Below are 12601 nucleotides of genomic sequence, written 5' to 3' on the forward strand. Positions count from 1 at the left end.
TCCCGGGTCGGTTCCAAATTAAACCGACCAAACGAGCTTTTTGTATGGACCGGCCTGGAACCGGAACTGTGTGGTCCCGGGCTAAATGGTCCCGACCCGCAGGCTAAACGGGTTAAGTGGACTAAGTGGACCCAACATATATTTTTTTTAAAAAAAAATTTAAATAGATATTAGAGACAAAAGGATGTTAAAAAAAATATCTAAGACAATGCTTTGTAAATTTTATTATAGAATTGTGACCTAAATTTTAATATTCAATATTTAATATCGAATATATATAGTATATAAGATGTATATATAGTATATCGATATAAGATGTATATATATATATAAGCTATATTCGATAAGCTATATATACATCTTATATACTATATATAAGATGTATATATAGTATAGTATATATATTAAATGTATATATAGATACTGATGAGAGAGGGAGGCTCTCACATCAGCCACATCTCCTCTAAGTTAGATATACAAATGTAAAAGATCTTACACTGTAAGCATAACTATATTTACTATCTCCTACAATAAATTATTTATCATGTTTTGGAGATTACTAATTCATGTTTGTTACAAAAAGTTAATTGTAATTAGTTTTAAATAATTTTAAAAATAAAATTTAATTGTACTGTCAGTATATAAGGCACAAATGGTAGTCCGGTGCACAAGGAATCTCACGTTCACGTGGTTTCAGAGAAGGGCTTGCAATATAAACAATCTATTATATTGCAAGCATCAATGGCTGTTTATACGGTTCGACCTCATGACTTATAAGTCACTCAAAGATAACTTTATTGTTGGTCCAAGAATACTTTTTATTTATGGAACATTAAACTCATATAAAATGGGAGGTTTCACATCAGCTACAAATGGGACATTCTCTTATTATTGACTTTTTTAGTGTTAACAACGCTGAACTTCAACAACGCGTTTACAGTTTGATTATTTGACTGTTTCTTTAAAATGAACACTTTTTTCATTAGCAGTCAAAAAGGTTCGCACTTTCATATCATTATTTATCACCCAATCATTTCTCCCCACATTCCCCTCTCCTTTTTTGCCTATGGAACTGCCTTTTTTTAATTTTTTTATTTTATTTTTACCTTTTAGGTTTTATTCCTATTTATAAACGGAGACGGAGCTAGAATTTAAAGTTTATAGATTATGAATTTGTCGTTGAATTCATAGCTTGTTTTAGTAATTGAATTTACAATTAAATATTTATGATAAATTTCTTAAAATAAATATAGAATCTAAACAAAAGTTATTGATTTCATAGATTCAAACTCGTACGTAGTGCAAATAGGTCTGCCCTGTATATAAGCACACATACATACTAACTTGACTGGAGTTTTTATAACACTGTGTACCACTCTCCAACTATACTGATACGTAACAACTAACAGAAAAATTTTGACACAATATAATGGCATAATATTTAATTTAAAGAAAAAAAATGTTCACTTCTTTTCTTCTGTTCAGATATTTCTATGTCATTTCGATATTACAAAAGTTTGCTTTTGGGTTTTCGTTTATTTAATTTGTTATTCTATTATTAAGATGATGCGAAAAAGGATATTATAGCATAAAAAAATCGTTAGAGTATTAGTTAGGAAATAAATTATTATCTCATTAATTACATATTTTTGAACAATCCTAGCCTCATTAACTAATTTTTAATGTTAGATCGATCAGTTAGATATATGGTTCAGACTAATATTTATGTTATCCACACTCAATTGTCCAGGCAATAGCATGCAAAGGGTTATTAGAATAGAGTGTCCCGCTTTAGCTAACGAGTTAATTTTTGAGATCCAAAATGCATGATAACTCCTTTCTTCATACACAACATTTTATAGTCTATTAATTAGATCAATTATAATTTATTTATTTTTAAAAAGAACTAATTGCCAAATGTTTCCGAATTAAGTGGTAGTTTCATTTTCTTGATTTTAGATTACGTAGAAGGGATAATGGGATATATAAGTCTCATGCTTACATTATCAAAGTGGAACATGCATTGTTTGAGATAAATAATATTTTTCAAATCGCAATTACTATATGTGCATATCATGACTAATTGATTTCTACGTTGAAATTTTAACTCATCTTCGACTTTTAGTCAAAGATTAGACAATGAAGACATTAAATATTCATTCATAACTAATTAAGCAGTTACCATATATTCATCTGTTTTGATAAGGCTATTTCATGCACTTGATGATTGGTTGTTTCACTTCCAAAAGGAAAAAAAGAAAAAGAAAAAAAGAATACTTGTCTAATAAAGAAGACAAAAGAAGAGAGACCACTAAGGAAAAATAAATTGAGAGAGGGAGAAGAAAGATATTAAAAGACTTTGATCAACATTTTGAGCAAACGGATCCAGATCAGTATTTTGAAAATTTCGGTAGGTCCGTATCGTGATTTGGGACTTGGGCGTATGCCCGGAATCGAATTGCGAGGTCCCTAGCCCGAGTTATGGAATTTTGATAAAAAATTAAAAGCTTGAAAGCTTAATAATTTCTAAAAAATCACTGATATTGGATTTATTGACCTCGGGTCCGTATTTTGGTTTCGGAGTCCGGTGTAGGTCCACTATAATATTTATGACTTGTCTGCCGAATTTGGTGAGAATCTGAGTTGATTTGACGTGATTCGGACGTCCGGTTGTAAAAATATAAGTTTTAAAGTTTTCTTGAAAACTTCCTTTGATTTGGTGTCCGATTCGTAGTTCTAGGTGTTATTTTGGCGATTCGATCGCGCGAGCAAGTTCGTATGATATTTTACAACTTGTGTGCATGTTTGGTTTGGAGCCCCGAGGGCTCGGGTGAGTTTCAGATAGGCTACGGGATGATTTCGGACTTAGAAAATCTGTTTTTCTGTAGACTTCAGGCTTCTGGTGTGTTCTTCTTCGCGTTCGCGAAGGTACTCTCGCGAACGCGAAGAGCAAATTAGGCTGGCACGTTTTGTGCTTTGCGTTCACGAAGGCTTGAGGTTCAAAGCTTCGCCTTCGCGATAGAAGCCTCGCGTTCGCGAAGGGAAAGAGACTGGCCAGGAAAATTAGCCTTCGCGTTCGCGAAGGGCATCTCGTCTTCGCGAAGGCCAAGCCAGGCATGCATCGCGTTCGCAAGGTAGCCATCGCGTTCGCGAAGTGTAAAATTTGACAGCACATAATTGTGCTTCGCGAACGCGAGGCACTGACCGCGTTCGCGAAGGGTAAAAATCCCAGAAACAGAACTTAAGTTCTAGAAATGGGGTTTCGACCCATTTTTAATTCTTTCCCATTTTTTAGCACGGGTAAGGCGATTTTTGGGCGCTTTTTACGGGAAAACATTGGGGTAAGTGTTCCTTATCCTATATTGATTATATTTCATGATTTCATACTCATTTATATCATGAATCCGTGAATTTATGGGGGAAAATCAGATTTTTATAAAATCTTCCAAAAACGAAAAATTAAGATTTGAAGGTCCATTTGATATCGGAATTGGACAAATTTGGTATGGTTGAACTCGTATCGGAACGGGTGTTCGAATTTTATAAGTTTTTTCGGGATTTGAGATGTGGGTCCCACTGCCGAATATTTTAATGAATTTTAGATTTTTATCCGGAAAATTTGTATATTCATATGGAATTAATTCCTATGACTTATAAACTATGTATATATATTATAGTATATATATAGTATATTATAGTATATATATACATCTTAAGATATATATATATATATATATATATATATACACACACACACACACACACACACACACACACACACACACACACACACACACACACACACACTATACTATATATACATAGTATATTCGATATACTCGATATACATATATATATAAGCTTATATATATATACTATACTATACTATATATACATCTTAAAATATATAAGCTATATTCGATTATATATATACATCTTAAGATATATATATATATATATATATATATATACACACACACACACACACACACACACACACACACACACACTATACTATATATACATAGTATATTCGATATACTCGATATACATATATATATAAGCTTATATATATATACTATAGATGTATATATAGTATATAAATCGAATATAGCTTATATATCTTTATTACTATTTTTTTCTCTAACTTCTATAAAAAAAAATTAAAAATAGAAAGTTTCTGTTGGGCCCGCTTGGGCCCGTTTAGGCCCACTTAGGCTCGGGACCTGCCCACTTAACCCGGGACCATTAGTTCGTGGTCCCGGTCCCGAGCCGGTTCCAGCAATAAGCCTGCGAAGCCCGGGACCGTTTAGGACCGGACCGCATAGGACCGGCCCACTTAGGACCGGACCCGCGAAGCTCACTTAGGACCGGGCCCGTTCCACTTGCCACCCTTACGGGAGCCCCACTTCCCAACCCTGACCCAAATTTAGTTATGTCTAACTTTGTTTCCAATTATTTATTGTTTCTGATCAAATTTACAATGAACAATGGTATAAATTCAAATTAATTTATGATTTTTTCCGCAATTTTAACATTCTCCTCGAAATTTTATGTTGTTCCCTAAATTACAGGAGTTAAAGTAGTGCTCTATTATGTATCAAAAAAATTTATTTGTCATTTGAAAAAACAGAAGAAGGAAGATATGCTGAAACCTATAAATTAAAGCAGCATTTATACAAAGAGCGGCTAAAAGTAGCTTTCCTTCAGAAAAATTTGTTTTTAATTTTTCGTTTTCTCATCCTATTTCCTTCTAATCTTTTCTTCATACTCTCACAAATTGTAAGGTATAAATAAGTGATTTTGAAGAGAAAAAGGAAAACAAATATATTGCCGACATTTGGTAAGGTCAAAGATTTTGGCATATGAGCCGATGTGATTTCGGTGCAACTATGGTTTTTGAAAGTATAACAACAACAACTACGACAACCAAGTAAAAGATGGGAAAAAATAGGTTTTACTCATCAAGATGTCCTTATAGTATTCACTTTATCACAATATAAAGAGAATTAAGAACCTATCTAACATTACTAACAAACTAAGGGATCCTAATAAAAATAAATTAAAAATTTGTGGGGTTAAACTGCAATATAAACTTTATCACAATATAAAGAGAATTAAGAACCTATCTAACATTACTAACAAACTAAGGGATCCTAATAGAATAAAATAAAAAATTGTATGTGTGTGTGGGGGGGGGGGGGGGAAGAGGTCGAGGCCCCATATATCTGTGTCCAAGTTTTCATTGTTGATTTACAGAGCCACATGCATGCAACTCAAGAAGAGTACATATAAATTAAACAAGATTAATGTGAGAGCTAAAATTAGGAATAACTGTATATACAAACTGCAAAGAACGTCCAAAATCCTTGAATTAAACTATTTGAGTACATTGAAAGAATTCTACAACATGAAAGAATATCACCATTTATATATGAACTTGCTAATTAAGGTTAACTATAAGCTAACTAAACTAGTCGTTGTACGATATCCGAAAAAGTTTCTAATTAATTAACCGCGCAAGAAATAAGATACGAATTATAAAAAGAAATTAAGCCTCTCTTTTCCTACTCTTCTTTAGTATCTCTTCTTATCTGTGATGACACCATATCATGAAGAAGCCCATCGTCTCCGGTCAAAGAGGAAGAATAAGGGGAGGGCGAGAACCTTCTTTCTTCGAGTGAATTAGTCGAAAATAAAGAAGTATAACCAACGGTAAAGTTATTTAAATGTGAAGTTGTAGTAGGGAAATGGAGTACTGTTTGCTGCTCCTGTTCTTGATAATATTGAAGTTGTGGGATAGACAAAGAGGAATTACTACAAGTTCCTCCTCCACCATTACCACCACCAATGGCGCCACCGTAGTAGGCGGTGGTTCGCGGCAGAACGCCGGTGCTACCGCGCAGCGTCATGGGACATGGATGTGTGTGAGTACCTTCATAAGTTGTAACAACTATTGAAGTATCTTTGATTGATCTTTCCACTCTCTTTTTTACACCACATGATGCAGTTGTACAACGATAATAGCTCCTGCATAAGTAATTTATGCATCCCACATTTAAATTTTAACAAAGAATGGACTACTTGAAGAAAGGAAAAAGGAAGAGTTTCAAAATCGAGAAAGAAAAATTTCCCATTAAGATAAGTTATAGTGATCTTTACACAAGTAGCCGGCTGGGTTCGCAGTTTATTTTTTCTAATCGGTATATATATACTGATATGCACATATACTGATATGCACATATTATACATGAAATATGCATCTGCCAGTCTGTTTTAGTTTAAACGGTTGGATGGACGGTAGAAGAATTAACCTAGCTACATTTTAATTATACTCCCTCCATGTCATATAGTTAACGAAATTCCAAATATAAAAATGTATCACTTTTTAAAACATATATACCTTGGGAAGGGGTTGTTTTTCACTGCTTTTTGGCCGTATTTCCTCCATCTGTAACCATCATCCAAATGATCAATTTCACTCTTGGTCATGAATGCAAATCTTGGCTCTCTTTGCCTCTTTTGGACATTCTTCTTTTTAGGTTTTAACCTAAGCCAACAAAGAAAAAACATCACACTTTGCACAAATTAGGGAAAAACTTCAAAATAAACAAGAAATTGTTAAAACTGAAAAACTCAAAAAGCAATTTACATTATCAGATGATGCATATACTTATTTATCTATTTAGTTTTCTAAGTAGTGACTCTCTGCTAATTTCATGCAATCGTATTTGACTCGATATGGAGTTTAAAAACAAAGAAAGACTTTAAAATTCCACATATAAAACATGTCATAAACATATCTAGTAGCTATAGATTATCTCATAAAGGGTACAATGAGAAACTTAAAATTACATTTTCTTTAAGGGTGTGCTTGGTGTGGAGCGAAAGCACAGTTTTCAATTTTATTTTTGGACATAAGAATTGTAAAATTTCGTAAAAAAGTTTTAAAAAAAAAATCAACCGAAAATGGTATTTGAAAATTAGAGTTGTGTTTGGAAAAAAAATACAATTTGGAGCTGTTTTTGAATTTTTGTGAGTGATTTGAAGTGAAAATTTTGAAAAATAAATTTTTGAAGTTTTTTAAACTTTTAAAAAATTCCAAAATGCAACTTAAGTGAAATTTGAAATTTTCATGGTCAAGCATTGATTCTTTAAAAAAAGTGAAATTCTTTTTATGGCCAAACAGGTTAAATATTTTGAAAATATTTTCCTTTTGAACACATTTTCTTTTAATTTCAGGAAATGACTTTTCAAATAAGACAAGAAATTAAAACATTACTCTCTAATTAATGGTCTCAACCCTCCTACCCGCAATAGAAAAGTGTAACTCTTTTTTAGAACAGATTAAAAAGAAAAGTTTCACATAAAATATTTAAGGGACATAGAAGTATATACAGTCAAACCTCTTTATAACACCATCTTTGTATATATAACAATCATTCACTATAAAAGTCAAGTTTTTTTGGAACTGATTTTTATATTATGTTATAATATATGTTTTCTTATAACAGCAACTCACTTTAGCAGCCAAAAAATATCGGAGCAAACGAGGCTGTTACGGAGAGTTTAGACTTAATTATTAAACTTACTGTTTCTTATACTTGTCTTGATCTTGCTCTTCATTTTTTTGCTTTACTGTGTTGCTCTGCTGATCATCATCGGCAGCTTCAAGTGATGATGAAGAGATCGACAGCGAATTGGGCGTCACCGGAGATGATTCTTGAAATGTTGAAGTGGTAGATATTGAAGTAAACAACGATTGAGGTGGTATTAATAAGGGTGTTTGCAATGGAGTTTGGAGCAAATCAAAAATGGAAGGAGTAGTAGTTGTATTATAGTAATCAAGAAGATGAGCACCAAATATTGTATCTAAAGAATCCTTTTCAGTTTCATACAACATATCAAAGATGTTTGGTAAAGAAAAGCTAGTTGGAATTTGATTTGAAAACGTCTGATTTTCCAATGAAGTCTCTGCTTTTAGCTTGTTTTCCTTCTCCATAATATTGGACTACAATCTTGTTCAAATGTTGGTCTTTGGTTCTCAGCTGTGTGGTCTTATTTTTCAAGTGTGAAGAGAACTTTTATGTTTCCTTTGGTTACACTTTTTAAAGGAGTTGTGTGTGGGAAAACAGGTTGGTCCAAGATAGCCAAGGGAAAGTAATTTTTTACACTTGACCGGAAAATGCCGGTGCTCCAAACTAAATTAAATGTAAATCTTGGCGTATGAAGTTTAGTAAATTATGAAAATGCATTAGTAGAGAGCAAAAACAGATAGTACTATTTTTACCATCGAACTGTGAAATGTTACTTAACAAATAATTTTGCTCGTAACGAAGACTGCAACGAATGAGTGAAAGTATACGACCTACTTTAAATTTCGTGATACCTATATTGAAATCCGACTAAATTTAATTTCACATCGAAAAATTCGATAATTAGGATAGATTTTTTATTATATAAAAATAAACCAAAAAATACCAAATCGTACCGAATAAATTAGAATATATATATATAAATTTTTTCTTTGGCCTTGGAATTATGAAAGTTATTAAGTTATTACAAGTCAACAAGTAACTAAACTCAAAATATCAATTCCCAAACCTATTATGCTACTCCTACTGACACTAAATTATTTCCAGCATATTCACTAGCAAGACAGAACTGACTTTGCTTACATGTTCGAGGGAAAATTAAAGGGGACATGTGTGTTCTTAAATCCTCTGTTTTTTCCACTTTTTTAATGGAAAATTCTTTCTTGGGGAACAAGCTGATGTTCTTCCCCATTCTTCGTCATAGCTATAATAATAATAATAATAATAATAATAATTAAAAAAAAAATTAGATAGAATTTTGATGAAGAGTTTTTATATTAATAATTACAAATAACGTTTTACTTGTTGGGTGGAGTAATGATATGAAAGTTAAGAGTTGAAATAATCGTTAAAGATAATGAGAGGGTTATTTTCACTCTTTTAGTGGAAGATATTTTTCTTTGAAAATATTTTTTGACAAACAAACACAACAAAGAAATGACTTATTCCCATAAAAAATTTAGGAAAATATTTTCTGTTATATCAAACAACTGTTAGTATAAATTGAATTAGTTTTTTTTTTGTTACTTAAATTAGTGTATGTTCTTTTTCTTTTCTATTTTACTTAGTTCAACGAAATGACACTCTCTTGTGTAATTGCATAATCTAGTCCTCTAGTGTACACCATCATTAATTAGACGAGTTTCTTATACCACCAAAGATTGTGATAGGATATATATAATTCTTTTAATCTTAATTAGATGTCTCGCTTTTTGGCTTGAAAATAAAAAACAGAAACTGGAGAGCATTGCTTGCTAAAACATCACTCATCTGCGTCGATGTATCACAAAAAATTACTATGAGGAAACGAAGGAGACATGGCGATAATGAACATAATATTATTTCTGTGATCCTTAGGAAAAATTGAAGTAAATATTAGTTTAGTTACTTTGATATGATAAAGTAAATATTAAGTAATCCTCTGCGAAACTACACTGGTTGATTTTCTGATACTATTGAACATTTATCTCGTACTTCTCATTGATTGTTTGTTGACTCATGAACTTTAACCAATTAAAAGATCTTTGGATACTGTTGCGGCCAAACACACTCACGCAAGTATACGCGGTCGTCAAGTAATAAAGTGACTAAAAGTCGGATGTCGAACCCACGAGGACTTATGATTAACTATTAACTAAATTAGACTATCCTAATTATCTAAACAAGAATTAAACCTAAAAATATTTTATTCTAAACTAATTAAATAAAAAAAATATAAATAATGAACTTTGAACAGAGAAAAAGCAGATTTTTATGATATCAATGTAATGAAAACGTTCTAGGGTTATGGGCTATCTAACAATCCTATTGTATTCTTCAATTGAATTGACCGACTAATTTATCTAGCTTATTGGTTGACAGGGTTAATATTGCTCATAAGAATCTGTCGAGTTCTTACTCGCCTATTCAAGCTAACCTAACGCCTATATGTCTATGGAGTTAGAATCAACAAGAACGCATTTATAATTCCTGTAAATCAACCAAGCAAGGCAATTAGGTATATGTCTATCCTAACCACGAATCCGTTCCCCGATGCCCGAGTTCAAGAACTTGCTCTACTCAATCCTATATGCAATCTAGAGTTCTCACTTTCGAGTTCAATTCTAGATTCGTAGATAGTATTCAATTGGTGATCAAGCAATTAAATAATTAAGCGCAAGATTGAATAAATAAACTAATATGATAAATCAAGAAGTCAAAATCAATATCCGAATAACAATAGTCATGAAAGAACCACAACCCTAGAACGTGAAGTTTAGCTCCATATAGACATGGTAGCCAAACAACAAATCATACAAAGAAACATAAAAATTACTAAGTTTGGTGGGAGAAAGAAGAAACTTGATGAATTCCGGCCTCCACAGCTTTGTCGGCTTTTTTTCCTCTTCCCAATATGTTAGATAACCTAAAAGAGGCGTTTTTAGCTTATATATTGCGTACAAAAGTCGTGGGCCAAAGCTCTCCTATTCCTAGTCCAAATCGGCTTCAGGGATTGATGCTAAGGTGGATGCGACGCATCCACCTCGTCCTCCATTTCAATTTTGCCTGCGAAGGTGGATGCTATGGGCTGACTTCACTGCTAAGGGTGCGCGAACTGATCTTTTTCTAGATTGGATGCGACGCATCCAATCTCTCTTCCTCTAGCTAGAGCACCTTTTCTTCATATTTTTGCACTCCAAACACCCTAATTCACCACACACAACTCAATTAGTCATAAAACCAATAATTAAACCATATTGGGCATTTTAAAGATCAAATAGCATCAAAAAGCGGTTAAAATATGGGTAAAGTAACATCAACACATATCGAAATATGCCAAACATCACTACCCCACACTTAAACCTTTGTTCGTCCTCGAACAAACCATCATATAGTAGACGAAACAAAATTAAGCTCTTATCATTCAAAGCACACTGCATAAAGGTGTATTAAATGCTCTACGCCCGGTAGCATTTAATAAGGAATATTCTGCAGCATTAAGAGCGATGGCCCGTTGCAGAGAATTTGGTATTTATATTCCCCGTTACATCTTCATCAATGACTCTCATAATTGACATTAAAGGAGGACACGATCCTAGGACCTCATTCCCTAGACACAACTATAAATAGTGAGCCCAGTTATCATTCTAAAGGACAAGAATTTTCTGGCAAAACTTACATCACATTCTATACAAAACTTAATACAATCTTACTTTGCCGCTTTTTGATCTCATCATTGCTGTGCCCGGAAATCTTGTTCCCGGAACTGTCATCTCTGTTGTTTCATCTACATTTTAAGGCTAAGTATTGTACACTTATTCAATTATTGCATTATTTCAGGATCAAATTAGTTCACTTGTCTAAAAACCACGTATAAATTCAACTGTACCATTTTACGGGTAAACAGTTTGGTGTCCACCGTGGGGCCTAGACAGTTGTGCAATTAAATTGATCCTTGCCTTTTTTACTAACGTGATTTGATTATTTTATCTTAGAAAAAATTACAAAAAATGGCAGATAACACTGTTAACAACATGTATAACCCTGAAATTCGAGTAGATCAGCCTCATTTTGAGGATTCAATCAGTGACACCCGCAATGAGGGAAATGACGCCACACTAGTGCATGACATGCAGAACCCTCGATAGGTTCGGGAGACAACTCCCGATGAAGATGATAAGGAGCATGTCGTGGATACGGTGAGGGTCCTGAAAGAGCAACAAGCGATCATTCTAGGCCATCTCACGCGACATGATAAGATTATGACGGAACTGAAGCAGGCGTTATCGGGGGCTTCGAATAATGCAAATAGACGAGATCCAATTCCTCCCGGTGTTCCTGCAAATCAAATAACGCAGAGAGTTGACAACAACACTTCTAGGGGTAAAGTTGGCTCCGACGGAGCTGGGGGGAACAGACCCAATCTCAACAACGAGAATGACCCGTTCAAGAATGAACTTTTATGGTTTATGAGGGAAGTAAACGCCCGCACAGATAAGATCCCGGGTGCGCCACCAGTATTGAAAGACCCGGACTCGAAGAAGTATACTCAATTGTCGTAAAAACTGAGTGCGGCACAAGAATTAATCCCAAAGCGGTTCAAAATGCCTGAAATGCCAAAGTATGACGAGACTTCACAACTGCATGAGCATATTACCACCTACACAACGACGGTAAAAGGAAATAATTTAGCTTCTCACGAAATTGAATCTGTGTTGTTAAAGAAATTTAGAGAAACTCTCACGAGGGGAGCTCTAATGTGGTATTCATTATTACCCGAGCATTCATAGATTTCTTTGAGATGCTCACGGATATTTTCATCAAGGCTCATGCCGGGGCTAGAAAAGTACAAGCCCGGAAGGCCGACATATTCAGGATCGCACAGTGAGAATCCGAATTATTATGAGAGTTCGTTACCCGATTCCAGAAAGAAAGAATGTTACTCCCGGCTGTCCCGGATGAATGTGCAGCTGAAGCATTCACCAAAGGATTGAATCTGAAAAGCTTAAACGCTTCCCGGAAGCTGA

The 12601-nt window shown here is 33.8% G+C and overlaps 1 protein-coding gene across 1 annotated transcript; it reads right to left on the reverse strand.

Moving 5' to 3' along the window:
- Positions 1-5218: 5218 nt before the first annotated feature.
- LOC107832061 (putative WRKY transcription factor 48) lies at positions 5219-8190 on the reverse strand. Its single transcript, XM_016659864.2, has 3 exons — positions 7593-8190; positions 6404-6550; positions 5219-6030 (listed from the first exon to the last, which is right to left on the reverse strand). Exons 1-3 carry the CDS (start codon positions 8000-8002, stop codon positions 5568-5570), a joined length of 1020 nt encoding a protein of 339 aa, XP_016515350.1. The 5' UTR covers positions 8003-8190; the 3' UTR covers positions 5219-5567.
- Between the last annotated feature and the right edge of the window lie 4411 nt (positions 8191-12601).

The sequence above is a fragment of the Nicotiana tabacum genome, chromosome 13, assembly GCF_000715075.1.
Source record: "Nicotiana tabacum cultivar K326 chromosome 13, ASM71507v2, whole genome shotgun sequence".
Taxonomy (NCBI): domain Eukaryota; kingdom Viridiplantae; phylum Streptophyta; class Magnoliopsida; order Solanales; family Solanaceae; genus Nicotiana; species Nicotiana tabacum.